The sequence below is a fragment of the Brienomyrus brachyistius genome, chromosome 5 (genome assembly GCF_023856365.1).
Source record: "Brienomyrus brachyistius isolate T26 chromosome 5, BBRACH_0.4, whole genome shotgun sequence".
Taxonomy (NCBI): domain Eukaryota; kingdom Metazoa; phylum Chordata; class Actinopteri; order Osteoglossiformes; family Mormyridae; genus Brienomyrus; species Brienomyrus brachyistius.
Window position 1 is genome coordinate 13,949,174 of NC_064537.1, and position 22,715 is coordinate 13,971,888.

The window sequence follows — 22,715 nt, forward strand, 5'->3', positions numbered from 1 at the left end:
ATCCTAGTAACTTTGCACCAGCTGTTGTCATACCAATGAGGTGGTCAGAGGTAGTGCTTGCTAAAGTTTGTTGATCAGTATCATTTAAAAAAATTGTGCCATCAAGGACAGGTTATATTAAAAGGACTAAGCCAGCAATTCCAGATGGTCATCTTTCTCATAGTTCAAAAACCAAAAAAATGTGATTGATGTGGTGTTGACTTGTTTTTTTGCATGTTTTTTTCCCCCTAAGATACCCAGGAGTGTCTAAGGAGGGGTTTGTGAACCACTAAAAAGTGTGAAGAAACAGCCTTATTGCTTCCTCAGTTTGTGAAAAGTTTAGTGAAAATTAGATTAGGACAAGCACTTCCATGTGTTCTTCAATAAACATAGAAGTAAGACTTAAAAAGCTGTTATTGAATGCTTAACTTATTAGTGTTGTTGATCAAGCCTAATTATTTTTAGAGTTCCGAGGGAATTAGGCCCGCAAGGCCTTAGACTGGACTGTTGCTCCCGAATAAGTTTTTATGCTTTGTGGTCAGGTCTCAGACTGATGAGTACTTACTACATCTGATTTAGTTTCTGTTCTGGTGCTGTTCATTTCCAGCACTTTTGAACGAGATCTGCTAAGTGGACCCACCCTGCTGCTTTGCATACCTCCAGGTGCTGTTCCAGTCAGTGTCATTGGTTATGTATTTGCAGGTATGGAGTTTTTTTTACATTTAACGCCATGAAGAACAGCGAGCGTAGCAGTGTGTAATATGGCACATGCTGCGTGGCCATGGCACTGCTCGTCCCCTATCCCTGGGGTGCCGTGACAAGTCCATATGACAGCGTCCAGCAGAGTGTGGCACCGATTCCTTTATTATTAAGGGCTGATGTTTAGACAGCGCTTGGACAAAGAGCTCCCTATTAATGGCTCATTAGATGCCTGTTGTGTTCCTGCGAAAGGCGGATGGTGCTGGGCTCTGCCCGGCTTTGTGTTGCCGTCCTGGGCGGGGCAGCTGTGAGATGGCTGGGCCACTGACAAATTCAACGGCTATGAGAGCCCTTGTAAGTGCCCATGCAGTGACCAGCCCCCCACCACCGCCATTTAATTATTCATTGGTGTAGTTAAGGTCTTGTTTAAGCAGTACAGCACCCCCTTGTGCAAACTTAGCCGACACTAACCTTTGGCAAGCCCGCCACCCCCTACTCTCTTTGTCTCCCCATCTCTACAGCTGGCACACCTAGGGTCAGCCTTGGGTTACAAGTTCACAGTTTTCCCAGTCTGTCTAGAAGCAGTTTTAATGCTGTAAACCAGAAATAGGCTTGACAACATTTAAAATGACACCCTCCTCCTCTTATTCTCAACACTCCACCCCCCTGACGTGGCATCCCCGGGTTTCTTCTCTGATCTCTTTTAGTGTTTCTCTGTAAATGCTTCTCACCATCACTCAATCTTCTCGAGTGACTGAGACACTGCTGTGGAACACATTAAGTACACCTAAGATCAGGCTCTGTTTATTCATAACTCATGTGATTGCCACATCAGAATGATTCCCATTCCCAAACTCTTGTGGAGTACATTGAGCAAGGAGAGATTGGCCCACTGTTCTCGTTTACATATTTAATGTAATGGTCAGTGGACATGTTTAATAGACTTTTCCTTTTTTAGCCTGTTTTTTTTTTCTCTGTGTGGAAATAACTAACGTAAAGCACTAGCCCCTTGTTTAGCCACTCTCTAGAGCAGAACTGACATTACATGTAAACTGTAACTGATGTAAAAATTTTGTTTAGTGACTTTAGGTAATTGAATAAGATGATTAATCTCCCCTAGATCTTATTTTCTATTTTTTTCATAAAGAAAACTATTCTTTTCAATCATCTAAACTGGTGTCCACTCAGCTGAATGGTGCATTTCACTTCAGTTTCATGTAGAATCTCCACAACTGAAACACGTCTCTGAGGATGTCCAAATATGCAAATTTTCTCAGAACAGCAATCATAAGAATGGTTATATATTTCATTTTATTTCCATATTTCATTATATTGTCCATTTTATTTCAAGATGACTGATTTATCATAGGTGGCGGCATGGTGGTGCAGTGGTTAGCACTGTTGCCTCACACCTCTGGGACCCGGGTTCGACTCTCCGCCTGGGTTACGTGTGTGTGGAGTTTGCATGTTCTCCCCATATTGTCATGGGGTTTCCTCCGGGTACTCCGGTTTCCCCCCACAGTCCAAAAACATGCTGAGGCTAATTGGAGTTGCTAAATTGCCCGTAGGAATGCGTATGTGTGTGAATGGTGTGTGAGTGTGCCCTGCGATGGGCTGGCCCCCCATCCTGGGTTGTTCTCTGCCTCGTGCCCATTGCTTCCGGGATAGGCTCCGGACCCCCCGCAACCCAGTAGGATAAGCGGTTTGGAAAATGGATGGATGGATGATTTATCATAGGAGCTGAAGGAAGGGTTCTCCCTATTTAACCCCACTGAGCCACTTTGCTTTTCTGGGGGCACTGTGGCGGGCAGATGCCAACAATGTGGGGTCTTGGATACTTTCATTATGTGCTCCCCCCTCCACCCACACACGGCCACATGCCAGAGGAAGAATGGTTAATCAGTGGCAGAATTATTCTCCACTGAAGAATTTGCCTGCAATTGAGTTAAAGTCTTTATCATTAAACCACTATGGAGCTTACAGCGTGAGTTATTTATTTTCATGTGTATTTAAAGATCTGGCAAACTCGGAATTGATAATTAAATGTACAGAAGTCAATCCATATGAAATCACCCAGTTTGAGAAAAAATGTCACCCTCTTATTCCCCTGAAAAAAATCACAGGTGCTCCTATACCAAACTCATGGAGAAACCCCAAATATTAGGTCTGTATCTCTAAGAGAAACTTCAGTCTTTTGATATTTTAGTTTTTTGCATTTTGCCTACTCAGTGTTATGGGTCAGCTTCCAAAATTCATAGCTCCTTCGAAATGTACAGCTTTAAAGCTTTGTAAATATGGCTAACTTTCTGTAGAATTCAAAAATTCTGAAACTGTGAACTATGTAATATTTGTGCTTTAGTTGAATTTGTACGGAAGCAAGAGGATGACAACTCATTGGAAGATTAGCAACAACAAATTTTTGTCAGATCATCTTCAGATATATAAGAATGCATAGTAAAAATAGAAAAATGGTGGTCAAATGAGGACATGAAAATGGGCAATTTTGAAAATCAAGCACATTTTAAAAAATTATGACACTCTTGTAAAAGTAATCGACATGGTTAATGCATACAGTATGCGTGGCCCAATATGTCAAAAATGACAGGAAAGAAACTGAGAGCTTTATCTAGCATTCTGTTTAAAGGTGATGTCGTTTTGAATTTTCAGCCATGTTCAGAGCCTTGTAGGAGGACAAGTACAAAGGATACAACAGATTAAATTTTTCATTTCTACAGACAATTAGCCATGTTCACGAAGTTTTAAAGCTGTACATATCATATCAGTGGAGCTATGAATGCTGGAAGTTGACCTGAAAGCAGAGGTGGATAGTTCAGGTCTAGAAAGTAAAAATCCAGACCAAGATTTTGTTTCAACTAACGAGTTGAACATAGAGTCACAGTCACAGAGTACTCAGCTGGTACCAGAACTATCCACCTCTGCCCAAAATAATCAGCAGAATGTATAAAATTAAATACATTTTTAAGTCTGTGTTTTAAAAACGATGCTGACTTAATATTTAAGATTTCTGCATGAGTTTGGTATAGGAGCACCTGAGAGAGAGAGGCCTATTTCTACAGATGTTCAAATGTATTAAGACAGGTCTGTGTGTCATAGGAAGTTTCCATCTTCAGTGGAGGGTTTGTTTACTATAGAGCTCATGTCTGAAACTTGGGTGGTGTGTGAAATTCTGCATCTACTTCAGTCAATGGTGTGTGAACCTGATGCATGAAATGCCTCAGTTACCAGTTAAACAGTCTGGTGGCATATCTCAGTACAAGGGTCACCTTTTTCTTAAAATAAATAAATAAATAAATAAAATAATAAATTTAAAAATGCAAAAGAGAGGCAGCGTTTCATAAGCAGCTTATGCTGGTCAGGTGTGAAACCAGACTCGTTCTGGAAGAATTTTCAAACTTTTTAAAATAAAATATTAACCTTTGTTTCTTTGGAGTGATCAGTCAGTAATTCTTGCCTTGTTTGTGAGATTTGTTAGATGGTAAAGAACGCGGAACACGTTTAAGTTAATCTTCAGGAAACTTGTATGAGCAACATGACCTCAGGTTAGTCTTCATTCATTTGGTCCTTTTTTCAGCTCTTTTTGTGAAACGTCAAACCAGAAGACAGGCGTTCACGTTTTGGGAAAAGCTTGGGTGAAGCAGCATCACAAGTGGATTTCAGAAGTAGATTGTGTGCATGCCATAGATTTGCACAATTTGTTCTGCTTGGTAGAGCAGACAGTTCTGCTTGGGAGCACTTGGAAGTGATATTGTGAACTTGGTCATCTCTGTTCTTCTGTATAGGAGTATATTCTGACTAAGGCTGGTTCTCAGCAGGCCATTCACGCTGCCATTAATGGGCCTCTTAAGATCTGTTTCTCTTTGTGTGTTTTTAATATTTTTCTCAGCTGCTTGGCTTTTGCTGCTTCAGTTACTTTGGAAGTATTTTTATTATTTTATAACTATATACAAAACAAGGATTTTAGTAAGTTTTATGAGAGAGTCTAAGTCGTATTTCTATGGGAATTCCAGCTGGAAATAATTTAATTTCAAAGTCTGATAGACTTTACAGTCAGTGTGTTTTAAGATAAGGTTTGAATTCTCATGAATTCCACACAGGCATACACACACGCATGTACCACACAGACGTCACTCTGCCACATAAAGTGAGGTTCATTGCCTTCTTTTATTTAACTGCCTATACATTTTTGCTTCAGCTCTGACTGGCTTAGACTTGATCTTGTTTTCTGTCTTTATGGCTTTTTGTTCTTGAAATGTTGTGGGTATGCATTAAAAATACTCAAATTTTGAAACTGGAAATATGGAATGTTCTAGAAATACCTTTCTCTGCACAGAATTATGAGTTATGAAAATCCTTATAGTTATTATTATTAAAAGCTAATACACATTATTTAAGCATTATCAGCCTGTACTGGATAAGCTAATGAAAGATGGCTGGATGGGCTGGAGTAACCAGAAAGATATTGTATTTATTTTTTAAACTTAGATAATGATTTTCATCCCCAAAATATAGAAAATGACTGAGGAAAGCAAATTTTAGTGGGGGGAAAATTAGTTTTTATGTCTGATCCCATAGCTGTCTCTTGAAAAGAGGGAATTTTCCTGTCACGCTGATTTCTCCACAGAAAAAGCCTGGAATCCTATTTCTAGTGTAATGTAATTTTGCACAGCAGGGAGACCATTACAAAGCAAAGACTGCCATGAGAAAAAAGTCTGTTATTATTATAATAAAAAAAACCTCAAAGCCCTTATGGTAGCTGCCTGATTCGCAGGTTTGAACTTTTTAAGTTCAGATTCTCTTTCACAGGCCACCTTCCAGATCATTGTTCTCCTGTCCTGCAGACTGCCTGAATGGCTGTATACTGTCGCAGAGGTGCTTTTGAGTTGTTCAGAAAGTGGGAGGGCCAGTGTGTTGAAAGTATTCCACCTGATCTTGCTGTTTGTGCTTGCCTGCATGCGGTGTTCAGAGGGGTGAACAAGTACACAAAAAGTTGATAAAGCTAGAAGAATGGAAGAGACTGATTATGTGCTCTGTCTCAGTGTGAGTGCGTGTGTCTGCGTGTCTCCCTTTCCGCTGTTTGCACTCCCAGCTGTCCCCTGGAGCCATGGCTCAGGCAGCGGCCCCACGAAGGGTGCTGCGTCACTCTGAATGAGCGCTTCCTCCCCGATCCCACGCCTTGCCAGTCCAAGGCTGGGCCAGTGCTGGCAGACAAAAGGAGAAGGGCAAGATAAGGACAGAGGGCTGACGCCATCCCCTCACTTTTGTGCAGCTTAGAAAAAAAGACAGGGTTTCACTGTGTCTGACCCAGGGAATTGATTTCATGTTTGTGGGTGTCACTGGGGATCATTATTAGGTGAGAGGAACTTGATGGAGGATCAGTAGATTGTTGGTTGGCTGGTCCATGCATCCTTGTTTAAGTCCACCCTCTTCAGTCACTGGGACACTGGGCCAACAAAATACCATACAAATAAATCAAAACATAAGGTAGCTGCTGGCACAAAAGACATTTTTTGATCACCTGACTATGTTTTCATCAGCTGATGGTTGAGGACATCGGTGGTCAGCTTCAGTGAGTCAGGATTAGGCCGGCATTCTCAGGACCTGGGTTTTCCCTGACACTGCCGGTCAGCTCCCCTGCCTTCCTACTGCTGGCCACACTGTTGAGGAGGGGGCTGTCTGCAGTGTTCCACTGTTAGCATAAACCAACCTTCCTCAGTCTCCAGCAGCTGGATCAACACCGCAGCCGCCAGCTCTGCCCTTCCCGTACTTTGTCTTCACGTCAGCAACCTAGTAGGTAGCAGATAGATCCCCACCAGTTTTCTAGATATGTTAGTGACTTTGGAGCTGGCTTCCAAAATGCCATTGCTTTTTGGCAGGGCCTCTGAAGTTCCTCAGCTGGTGTATCATTCTGTTCTCATGGTGCAGAAGCTCCCTGGAAGCTCTTTTTAGGAAGGAGTGATTGTTGTGCTTTGATATGAATACTGGGAGCCCATGAAGAGTCTGCACTGTTTTCCTATCTATTGTTCACTTTTTGCTTTAGTAGGCATTCATATTCTCAGTGATGCACTCTTCTGCTACAGGATAGTGCTGAAGTTATTATAAAAGTTTTTACTTAGGCGACACGGTAGCCTGGTACTTATCAAAATGGGTGCAGCAGAGCCAAATCGGCACCATTGATGCAGAACATACTGCAAAATCCAGAGGCTCTACTTGCAACGGGCACTAGTCTAGCTACAGCGCATCTTCCATGCTGCCAAGAAGTGGTTAGTAACCTGAACCAACATTCTGGCAAAGTTTGAGAGGAGAGTGAAACAAAAGACCCGAAGAGACGGGGGGCCCTTCTGTGACGAGAAGGTCCGCTTTAGTAAGGCTGTTGGGGTGAAAGCGAGAGGCCTTGATGATGACTTTCCTGATGCGCAGAGGCATCAGCTAACACCTCATTGCACACTGAGCTGGGTTCCCAATTTCCCACAGAAGAGGATGTTTGTAAAAGCAGGGGAGAGACTGTATTCTGAGGTGAAGACGTGTTAAGTTAAGGCAGGACATATATGACTGCAGGAGAAGATGGTCTTCATTTCATAGAAACAGTCAGATGGCAAAGGGGTTGAGGAAGAGGAGGAGGACAGATGAAGGTGGGGTTGTGAAGACGGGCCATGTGGTGGCTGTGGAAAGCCCAGGCTAGACGGGCTTTCTGTGAAAGGAGCTTTCTGCACGTGAGCGCTGTGTGCGTGTGGTGGGAGTTTGGTTGGGGGGGGGGGGGGGTACATCGTCTTCACAAGGCTGCTATTGTGCTCCCTGGCATTTGCAACTGAGCCTAATTGCTGTGCTCGGCGTTCGGCTCCAGCAGCGTCCCCACGGAGATTTAGGCTGGTGGAAGCTGCAACGCGTGACGGCACAACAGCGTGCCCGCCCCTCACCGACATCATAGTCTGACGACAGGGATGCTGAGTTTTAAGTCATTATTTAAAAAATACCTGATTAAATTGACTGTTTTTACAATAATAGTAATGTCTGAAAAGAAGTTTGGCTTTGCCAGTCATATAGCCAGGACTGGCTGACACCTGTGGCTGGAAGCACCAGGCACAGTCAGTGGTTGTGAAAGAGACTGACACTAATGGGTTTGGGGAGCAAAAAAATTCAATGCACCCTCCTTTCTTTATTTTGACCCATTGTGTTTTTTAGAAAGTATATCTTTTAATACTTTTATTAGGAAATTAGCTTCTAGCTTAGGCTGTGTCTTGGGGGGGGTGCAGAAAACATGCATATATTGCCTTGTAATATTTGTCTGATTAATCACAGAAAAAGCAGGTGAAGTGACCTGTGACCCATATAATTACTTGGACTGAGGCGGCCTACACCAGCACACCCTCTGGTGTATTTTCCAGTTTGAGCTGACACGTATCTCATATTGCCGCATTTCCACATCCGTCCCGTGCAAGATTAAATGTCTAATTTCCTCCCTGGGGCCACCTCTGAAAGACTGGCGTGAGGAAACCACAGGCTCACCAGGATCGGCGGGCCCCAGTGTTCATGTAGATTACCCCCCCTGAGCAGGGCCCTAGACAAACCAGCGGATGAGCAAAGTAGGCCAATGAGCTTGAGGGCCAGATTGACCTTCCTGTCTCCCTCGCTACTTCCTGTAGTTTTCCCATTCAGATCTTTCTTTACTCTTCCGCAATCAGCAGTGTTTCTTTTTCATCTATATAAGTCTTCTCACTAATCTCTCTGTCAGTCACTGCCGCGAATGTCACCTGACAGTCAGTGAGTTTGTCTCTGTCATTTTTGGAGCCTCTGCACCTCACAGTTGGGTGATATGGGTCTGCAGTATGTAAAGGATTTTCCTTCAGATGGCCGCGCTAATCTGGACACTTTGCCAGGTTTCTGGGGTTAACATCAAAACATCACCACTCTCTCATTAACTGACAGATCTGCATTGGTCTCACACAAAGGGGAAAAATTTCCTTTTAGTTTTGCTATTTCTTTGCCAGTTGTTCTCTCCAGGAGAAATGGAATATGGTTATGAAATTACCGCACGATCATTTCTGCTTTGGTTTGGCCTGGGTCACTTTGGGTTTTGTCTGCTGTCTACTGGCATACCGATCGCGTCACAAATGGAGATGCCTAGCATTTCATTTGCTCTGTTTTGCTGGACTCCTGCTTTTATTATCTTTGCTTCAAGATGGATCGTCTTCAAATTAGGAGCCACAGACCAAAAAAAAATAATGTTTCCATCATAAGTCTATTGCATTTAGTGTGTTTTGACTGTGGAGATTTAATAATTCATTATCAGTCCTGGAATTCTGGAAGGCTTACTTTGAAAGAAATGTGCTTTTGTCATTTTCTGTAAAACATATGCCCTGGTCATGTGTATTTTAATTTTATCTTATTTTGAGTTTGTTAATAGGTTAATAGGAGTAGGTTTAAGGGGTAAGAAGATGTTTTTCTTCCGATTTTAAATGCTGCCCAAGTTCAGTAAACACCATTGCCGACACACGCACAGATGACATGAGTTGTGAAAGTGGTGAGGGGTGAGCTCCTATGGGACTGTTACTCTAGTCAAGCAGCTGTCGGGTTGTGTCTGTAGGCGCCAGCATTAAGGTTGTTTCCCTCTTTCTCCTTCTCTTTCTTGGAGCTACTTGCATGTATATGGGTTGTCATGGATGTGTCTGTCAGCTATGGTTAATGCAGAACAGCATCTGTTTTTCTTTTTTTCTCTCTCTCTCTCTGAACACAGCTTTCTGTGGTCAGATGTTTTGCTACACTTAAGATGTTTTCATGTTTAGGATGCTGATCTTAATTTTAGACCATAGTAACTTTAATTGAGTGCCGTGCTTTGAGAACTATTTTGCATTCGCTCATGCTTAATGATTTTAAATGGTGCAGGAGCTCCTAGTTTGTATTTCAAGGGGAGTTATTTTTGTTGCAGATGTTTGGTACAGAGTTTTTAACCCCCCCCCCCCCCCCCCCATGGGGTTGTTTTGACAAAGAAGAGTAAGTAGTAACAGTTACTGCAAATTCAGGCAGTTTTAGGTGTATGATCTTAATATTAAACAGAGCAAGAACTCTGGCCATGGTTACATTAAATTACCTTATGCAATAGTTTTAAATAGAAGGATTGGTCTAATTGTTATGATTCATTATATATGGTTTTGTACTTGGAGCCAAATCTTTATGTAAGTATTAGAAAAATTGGATGGCTTTTTTAAGCTGTCTTCAATCCCACTCTGGTTTTTTTGCTGAGAGACAATATTAAAAACTTCATGTTGCTTTCATTAAACTGCTTACATTAAATTCCACTAAGTCTGAATAGTGCAAGGTTATCCTAGGTTCCAATATATGCTGTATAATATGCTGTATGCTGTATTTCCTCTTATTATTAGATGAGAACTATTTGTGATGCATCTTTTCTAATCATGAAGAATAGTGGGCCTTTATTAGTTGCGGATCAGAGTGTTCTTGTTTGAAAGGATATTAGATATAAAGTCTGTTGGAAAGACTGAATTTGAAGTGGGAGAATGTAGATGGTCTGCAGTACACTGCTTTGATGCATCAGGCATGATGTATGGACCTGTTGTCTTCAGTTATCTCCTGTTCGATACCGAGTTTGCTTGCTCTATATTATGTTGAAGGATCTCTGCTTTAATTTTTAATCAGTTTTATTGTACCAAATATATATTATCTATGAGGAGTATCTTGCCATATACATTTTCACACAGTGCTTATATATCAGATTCCAACTACAAGTTTGCCTAACCATTTTCTCATGATCAATATGACATTATCTGTGTTTTATTAGCAGGTGCTGATACATTTTTGCAACCTTAATATCAACTAGGAAAAGTATAGGTTGTAGCCTGGTTTGGAATTAGCATAAGGGTGTGTGTGCGGTGGTTCAGGGTGTACCCTGCCTCATGCCCTGTATTTGCTGAGACAGGCACTGACTAGAAATGTGGCTAAGAACAGCAGCTTAATAGTATTCTTGTGCAGTTAGTAACTGCATTCACTTCTGTGTGTTTTCTGGTTTTTATCATAACCGCCACTTGGCATGAGGAGGGACATAACATTTGGCATGTTTCTCGTTTGTGATCAAAGAATTATAATCATAAACACATTTAAATTAAGACAGAATTAAATGAATGTGCCAGCTGCTCTCACGACAGATTTATTTGCAGTGAACAGGCCTACAGACTAACTTTTTGCATTGGTTGCACTGGTGCGCCGAACTGTTTCATTGAGTTGTGCTGCCACAAAATCTAAGTGCGCCTATTTTTTTTTCCACCGCGCCTTTGGCCCCAAAATAATACATTGTAAGGGTTACCTTTTTGTTATTTCCTGTTCACACTGATAGTTATGGAAATGATTGTAAACAAGAATTAAGGTCCTGGTAAATATTTGTCTTTATTTGAATCACAGCACTAAAACAGTGGTGGACAAACTGAAAATTGAAAAAGTAAATCAAACGACTCAAAAGTGTGTGCTGCTCCCATATATTTATAGAAGAGGTTTCGGTTTGCCGCTGCCTGACGCTGAAACGCCGCGGGGCGAAGCGAGCACTCTGGTGGTCACACACTTGTCACGACACAGGATGTATTTCTTAGACCAGTGTTTCTGAAACTGTATATTTTAATAATTTTAAAGGTGGTTTAACGTTTTATTAGATGGATGTGGCTTATATTTAACTCGATATCGGTAGCTAGCGTTTTCATTAATAAAATAGACAACGATTGCGAAATATTTTCAAAAGGTGTGTCTAGATTACGTGTAATATAATTCAGTCTATGTATCAATTAAATGCATATAAGAGTAAAGCAAAATCCCTAATATCGATTTGTTAAGGTAATAATTATAATCCTGAAGGTTAAGCAAGCATGTTGCTACCACACGGTTATAATAAATACAACATATCGCTATCGAGTTAAATGTACGTTGATAATCTGATAAAACATGTTGATTATAATATCAAGGTAAATGTAAACGATTTTATATTAGATAAAATCATGCCCTTTTAAAACGTTCGTAAGCGTATAGTTTCAGAAACTAGTCTGAATTGGCGAAAACTCGCCCCAACTCTGACTTTGATTAGCTCTAGCCCTGAAAAAATAGACCTGCGAGATGTTAGGCGCACCAGTTCGACTAAGGAAAAAATTTTGTCGGTTTTCGGTCGCATGGTTTGAAGGGGTAGTAACTGAGAGGGAACACTTTTGGGGCCTTGTCAAGAGTGTTGAGGCATTATCTTTTTCTTAATTTATTTATCAATGAGAACGAGAATGACGATATACATTTATAAGCCTTATTACTTTATTGGTTATGCTTCCTAGCATGTGTTTATGTGTCTTAGACTAATGAAGATCCTTTTTCTGCACTCTTACTTTCTTCTGGATGAATATGCTTGTGTAAAACAGTCCTCTAGGCATTAAAAACAGAATTATGTTGCCTTCCAGACCTCATCTTTTTTCACAGTAAGTCTTTCAACAACCAATAAACAGGAATGCAGACATTTCACTGACAGCTTAAATCGTAGGTAATGGGGGTGTTATTATTATTATCATCCGGAGAGATAAATCTGATCATTGTGTACTGCATCTGAATTTTGAATCTTAAGTTTATACCTCCTTATTCAGACTTTATGGTTGTTGGAGAAAAAGTGTTGAAATTGGTAGGGACACACACACAGATGCTCCCTGTGTTACGATGGTCCATGTTGCGATATTTCGACTATATGATAGGTAAATGTTTTTCACTCTTAGTACCTAATTCAATTAATTCTATGAGATATTCAACACTTTTTTTTTTTTTAAAGGCTTTGTTTGTCTGTCTTAATGATTTTTCCCCAAAGTTCTGTAGGCTAATGTTCTAAGTGTTGTAAGCATGTTTAAGCTAGGCTAGGCTAGGCTAGGCTGTGATGTTTGTTAGGTTAGATATACTGTATTAAAATGCATTTTCGCCTTACGTTTGTCAGAACGTAACCCCATCGTAACCCAGAGAAAGGCCGTATAATGATTCTGTAATGATAATGGTGTAATGTAATGAGACTTGCACTTCCCAGTTTATTTCCACTTTGATTCAACTGGATGGGTGATGAAACCATTTTTTACATTTGACCAACTTCCAGCCAAGTGGCAAAATTGACTTTCGTTAAGTTGCTGCTTTTTTTTCAAGGCTGTTACGCAGATTTTATCGTAACTTCCTGCTGCAGGTGAAAAAGTGCTTGTTTTCCTCATATAATTCGCAGATGACTTTTGAAAGATTTTTTAAATAGTCAAAAGTAATGTCTTTAGGCAAAATGTTTTGTATGTGGTTCTTGTTTTAGGGGGTGGGGAAGGGGAACAGTGAAGGGCTTGTAAATTAATAGCTAAATTTTAGAAGGGCGGAAACTCAGTATGTAATATGAACTGAGACCTTTTGAAGTTGGAAGCGTTTCCTATTTATGTTAACTACTGCTTTAACTGTTTACCTTTGATTGTTTGACTGCTGTTTGGCCTATTCGTTTGCATCATTTTTGTGCTGGGGGGGGGTTACATGTGCCACGGCTTTTGGTTGAAAGTGACCTGTGAAGCTGGGCTGTCAGAATGTGTTCCTTTCTGTCCAGGAGAAATGTAGTGGTAACGGTCATTGCCGACTCACGTCAAACAAACCACAATGATTTTGTCTGAATGAAGTGAAGTATGCAAGGATAGAGTTTCTGCATCTGCAGAGACATGGCTCGTATTTGCGGTGCCATGTCGGAGTCACCCCATATGCTTACTGTGTGCCTTCACCGAAGTCTGTGAAGCTTCAGAATTAAGGAATGTGCTTGTGTGGCATTGAAAATGGATGGTTTAACCCCTACACCTTGTAATCACAGGTACTCATGTTAGCGGTTTTGATATCAGGAGAGTGAAGGTAGCATCAGCATGTTGGGAACTGTCCTGAGACGGCTGCTCGTAGAGTGGAGGGCCCGCGTGGGTGGGGAGAAAGAGCCGCTTGTTGACGGCAGGGGGGTGGGAGTGGGATGGGGATGGGGGACAGGGGGAGTAGGCGAGCTATGCCGGGAATGTTGGCTCATGTTGTAACTTGAACTCTTGAAAGGCCCACAACAACCATTTCATCACTACTGATTCTTGCCCCGTTGTAATTTGTAAAGTTTCAGCCTTGTCTGGCCTGGCGCCCAACTCCTCCGTGCCGCGGCATGTGAAGGAAGTGAGTGCCTTTTCTGTGGTAGCTCTGTCGAAGTACAGTGGGATCTCCGTTTGGGGGGGGGGGGTCATGGGCAGGAGGGACACTAGAAGGACACTGGGACATGATTATGCAATCCTTGGCAGAATTATGTCTATGTGATCGATTCCTTCAGTCACATCAAAGTTGCGTTGGCTTGGTCCCATCCTTCTGAGTTATATCATGTGAAGCGTCCCCATCTCTTGCAGTCTGGTTGGCGTGATCCTGTCTATTGGAGTTGCGTCGGTGTGATTCCCTCCCCGTCCCACGGAATTGCGCTGTGTGGTCCTGTCCACATACTTCGGAATTGCGTCGCCGTGTTCCTGTCCCTATCTCTGGGAGTGGCATCGGTGTGGTCCTGTCCCCGTCCCTCAGAGTAGCGTCAGCGTGGTCCCGTCCCTCGGGAGTAGCGTCAGCGTGGTCCCGTCCCTCGGGAGTAGCGTCAGCGTGGTCCCGTCCCTCGGGAGTAGCGTCAGCGTGGTCCCGTCCCTCGGGAGTAGCGTCAGCGTGGTCCCGTCCCTCGGGAGTAGCGTCAGCGTGGTCCCGTCCCTCGGGAGTAGCGTCATGATCCTGTCCTCATTCAGTCTGAAAGTCATCCATTCAGCCATCCATTTAGCCTGAAAGGTCACTGAGGACGGGGTTAGCATTTTAATCTCCTTTTGCCCTTAGAATTTAGAGATGACAAAATGCCTCAATGTTGTGGAGAAGTGCCACCAACATGAATAAGCTTCCGATTTGGCCAGATGCCAAAAGGGAACTATATGCTATAAACTAAGTATGAAACAAAACACAGATAAGTGGCAGACCTGCTCTTCTGGGTTGGTCTGGTACAGTTGGCTCTCCTCATGTCCCTGAGATTGCTAATTGGTACACGTTTTTTTTTTACCCCCCCCCCCCCCCCCCCCCCATGCAAGTTATGAATATAAGAACCGAGTGTATCAAAGAATGACACATGCAGAAAATATTTTAGCTGGAAAATGGCTGTTTCACCATTGGTAATGAATGTTTCCTTGTTATGATACTCGTTTCATTTTTACTATTGCCTTATTTTTTAACAGTACTTTTTATATGTTAAATCAGAAAATAAAGTGCTTAATTGTCCATAAGCTGTACTTCACTTCTCATTGCAACTGAAATCTGACCCAAGACAATTACTTTTAAAATACTGGAAAAGGGCAAAGTAAAGATCAGAAATGCTGGCCATACCCAGGTCCTCTGGTGGTAAAAACATGCATACAAAATAGGTACGCAGTAAAAGGGAAAAAAGCCACAGCTGTTAAGAATTACAGATTCCTGTAATCGTCACTTCTGTCTGTAATCCTCCTGACATCAACACCTGTCTGGGTCTAAGCTCATGTCACTGTAGCATACGGTTCTAACTCTGAGACAGAAAATTCCAAGACGCTGCTTTGCCACTGCCTATGTAGCAGCAACATATGAATGCCAATAATGTTTTAATATCATGATTTGCACCGAAACCAAAAGACCGAATCACTGGCATGATTTCCCTCACAGTGCTTTATTTATTTTCAGCTGTCCTCGCTCTATTTATTTATTTATTTTTGCCTGCTTTCAGTTCCATTGCAGTTTGAATGTGGTTTGTTCTCCATGGTCTCTGGGCCAGTGATAATCAGTAGAATGCTGTTATACCTGCTTGCATACACTTGTTTTCCTAATGGATGAATGTGGTGCATGTAGTTTTTGTTTGTAATGCACTGAAAATTGGTTGCCTTGACAACCTTTTTACGGGAAATACAGTCTGAAAGAGAAATGACAAATATTTCATCAGACACCAGAAAGAGCTTTATGCCAGTGTCAAGGCCGATGAACAAACTAATTTGAGAATGATAAAATATACCCCCCCGCACCTCAGCAGAATAGGGTAGGTGGGTAGAGGGGATTGTAAAAAGAACAGCATTGTTGTATAGTACTTTGATAGCTGTGCCTTTCGCCCGCTTGGCTGTCTATTATTGCTTGCGTTGGAAGGTATTTTACTAGTGGACAGATTTTTTTGCGTGCTTCTTGCCATGTCTGTGCCTGTGCGTATATATACATCTGTGTCTGAAGACAAATGGGGAAGACCTGTAGAAGAATAGGCCGTGTGTGTGAGGTGTCATCTGGATGTGGAATGACGACTGGGCAAAGTGACCTGGATGAGGTGGATGTGGTGATGGCATGGTGGAGACATGGGACAGGTAGCTCTGTGCCTGCAGGCCGGTGAGTTGTTGTGTGCTGGGTATAAGATGACGTGTGTTTTTCCTGCCAAGGCCACTCTGATGTGGGAGAAAGCTACAGGTGGTTTGACACTGAGATATTCAGGCTTAGAATGGCATCTCGTGCTTAATTTTATCTGTTTGAATCTTCTTCAGAAGTGAGACGCTGACCATGTCACAGCTGGGTCTCCTTTGTCTCACTTCTTGAAATCAGTTAGGGTGTAGATTAGATGTGAAACATGAGGAACATCGAGGAAATGTAGAGTAGCAGATTATTCATGTGCAAATCTAATTACTAATACAGAAGGCAGCTTACTGCTCTGTCTTTATTCTTGACCCCCCCCCCTTGTATGAGAGAAACTGCTGAATGTTTTTCTACTGCATTGGATTTCCAGTCATTGTACGAGTCAGCAGATTAAATTGTTTGTTTCTACTCTTCATTTGGACTCTGTGGTTTTATTGCATTTGATTACTTCAGAAGTAATAAGCACAATGTGTATAAGTTTGGAATCAGGTTGATAAATTTGTTCTTGGTATAATTGGTTGCTCCAGAGTTTTTGGATATTTTATAAAAAAACCTGAGATGCTTTAAAAGGATGAGGTTTGTTCATGCATAACTGCATGACCAGCTAACTGCTTGCTAGCCTGAACGCACTCTTGGTCCTTGGTCTTTGTATTATGTCAGAAGCTAAGGCATGACACTGTCAGCTCAGAGTCGTTTTTGACTTGATTGTAAACGACACATTAATTAGTCCTTTTTTCTTTTTGTCTCTCTTTAATGATTGTAGTTATTGCTAGTGGACATTTTCATAAAGGTGGAAATGTCAGTTCCACTTCGCACTGTGGTTGTTTTTACAGGCCAGGCATCTTCACCGAAGCCGCTGGTGATAGATTGCTTTCTTTGTGCTGTTTGAACCTGCAGCTCTTTGGTGCTCATCCAGCAGCCCTCTGCTGCCTGTTGATGAAATGCCCTCAGCTCTACATGCCATCTGAATCCCCCTTAGCCCCCCACTTTTAGCTAAACTGGCTGCCTTCCAGATATCTCCTCTGGGAATCAATTGACCTTAATTGCAAGGCTGCCCTGTAGTTTATTTATTAGAGTAGTAGAATTTGATTTGTCTTTATAAGCGAATAAACATTTATCCAGCAGCAGGAATTTGTGTCAATGACACCTCCATTCCATGAATAATGTAAATCTGGAGAAAATGGCTCCCTTTGAAAATTGCATTGCAGTTCCGGTGATTATTTTTTGAATATGTGGTCTGAGATCTTTCTGCAGTGATCTGCTTCATAGTACCAATTAGCTGGAGATCATTTTAACTGTGATTTAACTGTGAAATTTCCTTGCTACCAATCTACTGACTTTGAGTTAAGGCTTCAATTTTTACTTTGCTTACACTCAGGTCTGTTTTGTTTAGTGTAATATTTAATATTAAAGGAGAGATGCAGTAGTTGTAATATTTAGGCATTTTTGTGGTTTTGTGTTCTGCATTACCTAATGAAATGTAATATCAGTTTCTTCTTATTTTAGTTTGAATTATAGTACAAGTAATATGTAGTTTTTATTACATTAGGTCTTTGGCTGGATAAAAGTTTTTTTATGCTTTACGCCAGAAACAACATATATGTACAGAATTCCAGCTTTTGTGATTCAGAACTCAGTTGTAGTCTAGTCTTGTACATGTGAGACATGGCAGAGCAGAGATAAATATTGTTTGCTTCACACATTAGTGGTAAATAGATTATTGTTCTGTCTTTTTTTCATGCTGTGAGTGGCCATGCAGTCTGTTCTGTAATGCCCCCCTCAGCCTCTGTGACCTTTGACATTTTAACCTTATTTAACCTTTCCCACTTTAACAAAGACAGGGCAGAGCAATCAGACTGCAGTCTGAAAGCTGGCCTACTTTTTGATATGTTATCCTTTGCCTCACTATGTGTTCTTTGCTTGTCTTTGGTCGCAAAGATAATGCAGACCTTCCAAATGACTGAATGTTACCAAAGTACCCACGTAGGGCAGATCTGTCATCACCAAGTCGGGCATTCGGAGGTCACCTTATCAGAATAGCTACCGGCACTCAAGTGTAAACGTTTATTGGCCTCCGCTGTGAGGGCTTCAAGGTGCTTTACTGTGCTAATGTGGTAATGTCTGCAGATGTATAGTGCTGTACTATAAAAGGGCTTCAGGGAGACACATTCTAAATAAGCCCAGACACCTGCTTGGCCAGTTTGGAGAGCACTTTGGGGCTGATGATAATGTCAGTGAGCTGTCCCTGGAGCAGAGCTCATACAAAGCTCTGGTGATACGTTTGATTTTGTAGTAAGCTTGACACAAGCTATTATTTGCAGCATGGGGCCAAGGGCACCACTCTCTTCGGGATTGTGGGGCTGTGTCTAAGATCGCCGGATGTACGTGGGCGGCTTTATTAAAATGTATCAAATGGCATATCCGCAGGTATCTATACACTAGCTTTCCCTCATGGGCCAAGCTGTTCAGGTTTAAAGAGCTCCAGCGATCAAGAAGCTTTAGGGCAGCAGGTGGTGTGGTGGTAAAGGGGCTGAGCTTTGTCAAAGTCTTCAGGGGATCCTCAACGTAGTGGTCCTGAGTGTGCTAATGAAAGCATCTGGCTGTGTGAATCTGAGCAGGCTGGGAGAATATTCACCTGAAGTGCCCAAATCAAATGTCTAGTTGCAGAGTGTAAGTGATTAAAAATGTCTGCTAAGCAAATAATATAAATGAGTGAATAGTGACAAGAAAGCTGATGCAGGATATGCTGCGAATGGCTCTTTTAACACTGATGATGGGCCACATTGTGGGTGGGGGGGGAGGGGTATGCAGAGAGATTATTCAGCTGCTATGTCGCACAGCTGATATTTCATTTTAAGAGCCATGGTAGGGTGTAAACATGTCCCCTAAATGCAGTGTCAGGGGTGAGTCAGAGGACTCGTGTCAGTGCTTGTCACCTGACATGCTTGGAGCCTTTAGCAAGCTGCGGTTTCAGGGCTTCATTGGGGACTCCCAGTGACAACATTGTCTTTAATTAAAGCCGCGAGGGTCTGATGGATCGCAGGCATAATTTCAAAAGTTCAAAGGGCAAAAGCAGCCTCCTTTAAATGTCCACCCTCCCTTCCTCTCAGTTCCCCAGTCAACCCTTTAATGTCCTCTGACCTTACTGCCAAGGTTGACCTAGGGTCTGGAGGTTAATGAACTGCCCTGTGGGATGGAGCGAGAAAGGGAGAGATTTATGATGCTGGGGTGGGGGATGCCAGGCTCCTACCGTCTTACAGGTTAGTGTGGGGTTATTACAGTTTGGGTTTTCTTGTGGGAAAACCAAACTTTCAGCTACCCTCGCTCTGAGTTTGTCTACCATGGACACAGAAAAGGCAGTTTAGAAAACTTGACATTGTTGTGTTTATTTTATGAATCATTGTTTGCTGTTTGACACCCTAAGAGTTTACATTTGCCTCCTTTTCAGGTATGTGGTTACGGAAGGTTTGGTGATGTAAAACAGTGGCTTTTGCCTAAAGATTTTGTGATTGTTTACAAATGTACATTGAAACCCCGGGTTTCAATGGGTTACACCACAGTGCACAAAGCTAAATGAAAATGAAATTGGTGTATTGAATTACGATAATGCATCTGATATTTGTTAGATGCTTTCTGAACAGATCTCTGCATGAAAAGTGTTTAATTACTCTGGGATGTCTCTGTTCCGCGACTGTGTGGAACACAGGACCTGTTATTCATTTTAGGGTGAATGGTCCCAAAGGAGTGATTTGTCTCTAACTAGCTCAATTGGGGCTGGAACACTAAAGTGACAGGACAGCTGAAGCCCCATTTACTCTAAGAATATGAGAGTGTGGTTATTCAAGGGCATCATTCAGCTTGTTGCGCTCTGCATATTCGCCCAGTTTTCAGAGCTGACTATAAGAGTCATCCGGGGTCATAATTAGCTTTTATATTTCAAAATGAATGAGCAGCTTATTTTGACAGCTTGTAGATGTCAGCATATCTTTGGCTTGTGGGGCCAAGATTTGTAGTTACAAGGAATATTGAAAGATTAATGATGCGGTGCATTGTTTTAACCGTTTTTGACCACTTTGTATTTGCAAAGTTTACAAACCTAGGTAAAATTTCAAGGTACTGACAGTGTTTCTTTGAGGAATTTAAGGGCATTCTTGAGATTTCTTTGGCACAAAAGATTGCAGAAGGACACAGACGGACAGGACAGGCAGCATCCTTATTACGAAAGCAGAGGGTAATCTCTTACAGAAGTGGGCAGACTGGCATAAAAGGGATGTTTAGAATAACATTTCTCTTTTTATATCTTTGCAGAATTGTTGGGCTCCACAAAGAGGCTGAATGTTAACTACCAGGACTCAGATGGGTGAGTAACACCTTGATTTTGAAGGTCTTTTGAGTGCTGTATGTTGTATGAGTTTTCTGATTCGCTGTTGATGATAATGTTGTGATTGTTACAACCCTCTGGTCTAGGGTTGCATAAGTGAGGTGAGCATGACTGTTGTCCTCAGTCTCCCGTTGGTTGCGCCACTACCCAAACAACATGCTCGGAGACTCAAATAGACCACTTAGAGAAAGTTTACTTGCAGTACAAGATAGACCAGTTTTCCCAATGAAGACCGCAATATACCGATCCACTATGGAAGGGAGGCTGGACGGTGCCAAAGGAAAGAACAAAACAAAAAAATAGGTCTTCGCCCGACTGTGTGTTTACTCCATTTCCGACATCTTCATGACTCATTCACTGTCCCCATCCTTCTTTATTTGCATGAAGGCTTTTCCCACTTCGATAACACTTTTTAACGGTTTTGACAATCACACTTGTGACTGTTCCAGCACAAAAGTAATGTGCATTTAAAATAAATGTTCCTCACAGCCAAGGTCAATTTACCACATCCCCCCCCACCCCCGCAGAAATAAAACATTATTTGTTGAAATGATTTAGTGTCTGTTGGTACTTAATACAACAGCCTCTCTGCTGGATAGTGGGGTGGGGGACGGTTATTGTTTGAGGATGTGGACCAGCCTCATTAAGGAGCCCGTGGGCTGTGTGTGTGATGTGATGCGTAGAGAGAGAGAATTGAAGCGGGATTAACACAGGCAAAGTGAATGACTTAACACAGCCCCAAGCATCACACAGCTATGTCCCATGCAGCACCCACAGCTCTTAATGAGGCCAAACTCCGGAGTTCTTCCAAACATACTCCCTAAAGGTTGCTTCCTACAGCTTGGAAAATGACCTCAGAATCTTCCCCTCATTAATGAATTCCATTCATGTCATTATTTTACTGTTATCTTTTCATCTTTTGAAATGCAGTATGCAGGGGCTTGCCAGATGAGACATGAATGTTAAGGTTAGCTCAGGTTAATTGTCATCCTCTTAAGTAGAAATTTGATCCAAAGTGACAGATTGTATGCCTCTTTACATGAGAGAGCTGTTTTTTCTGTACTTTGCTTCCTGGAAAGAAATGCACCGATGATTTCACTTGAAACTTAGCTTTAAATAGGAATGATGTGGGGATTGCCATTAATGCAGCCTGTAAATTGTTACTGTTTTTTATGATCTTAAGTTCAATTGTTCTGCATACAATTCAAATCGGCAGTGTTCTGTATAATGAGGAAACTGAATGCAAAAGATTTCTTCAAAATGTCTTTGCCACTGTGAATGTGACAAGCATGAAGTTGTTTTGTGGTGGAATTCCCCTTTGAGATACAATCTACTCATTGTACATGTGCTAGTATCTCTCTCAATCCTCAGAATCACTGAGTTTCCTGTAGCCCCTTCAGATGCTTTTCACTCCCCTTAGTCCCCAGAATCACTGGGTTCCTTGTAGCCTCTTCAGATGCTTTTCACTCCCCTTAGTCCTCAGAATCACTGGGTTCCCTGTAGCCCCTTCAGATGCTTTTCACTCCCCTCTTAGTCCTCAGAATCACTGAGTTTCCTGTAGCCCCTTCAGATGCTTTTTCACGCCTATATCTCAGTCCTCAGAATCACTAACTTCCCTGTAGCCCCTTCAGATGCTTTTTCACGCCTATATCTCAGTCCTCAGAATCACTAACTTCCCTGTAGCCCCTTCAGATGCTTTTCACTCCCCTTAGTCCTGAGAATCACTGGGTTCCCAGTAGCCCCTTCAGATGCTTTTCACTCCCCTCTTAGTCCTCCCAATCTCCGAGTTTCCTGTAGCCCCTTCAGATGCTTTTTAACTCCCCTCTCAGTCCTCAGAATCACTGGGTTCCAAGTAGCCCCTTCAGATGCTTTTTCACGCTTATATCTCAGTCCTCAGAATCACTGAGTTCCCTGTAGCCCCTTCAAATGCTTTTTACTTCCCTCTCTGTCTTCAGAATCACTAAGTTCCCTGCTTTTCACTCCCCTCTCAGTCCTCAGAATCACTGGGTTCCCTGTAGCCCCTTCAGATGCTTTTTACACGCCTCTCAGTCCTCAGGGCCAGAATCACATTTTGGCATCTGACTGAGCAGCCAGGTGGCGTCTGTGTCCTGGTAATGGGGGGGGGGTCAAGGCTTATCAGATTCATGGCTGTGTTGTGTGTGTTGTTTTTTGTTGTCTTTTGCCTTTTGTGAACAGCAGAGTTTAG

General features: G+C 42.1%; 1 protein-coding gene across 6 annotated transcripts in view; it reads left to right on the forward strand.

Annotated features, from left to right (window-relative positions):
- Window positions 1-22,715, forward strand: part of LOC125741837 (caskin-2-like) — a 53,776-nt gene that overhangs the window by 6,928 nt on the left and 24,133 nt on the right. For all 6 annotated transcript variants that reach the window (XM_049013249.1, XM_049013251.1, XM_049013252.1 and 3 more), the window contains one exon: window positions 20,437-20,488. In XM_049013249.1, the coding sequence (XP_048869206.1) occupies window positions 20,437-20,488 (52 nt within the window). The remainder of the gene's footprint in view (window positions 1-20,436; window positions 20,489-22,715) is intronic.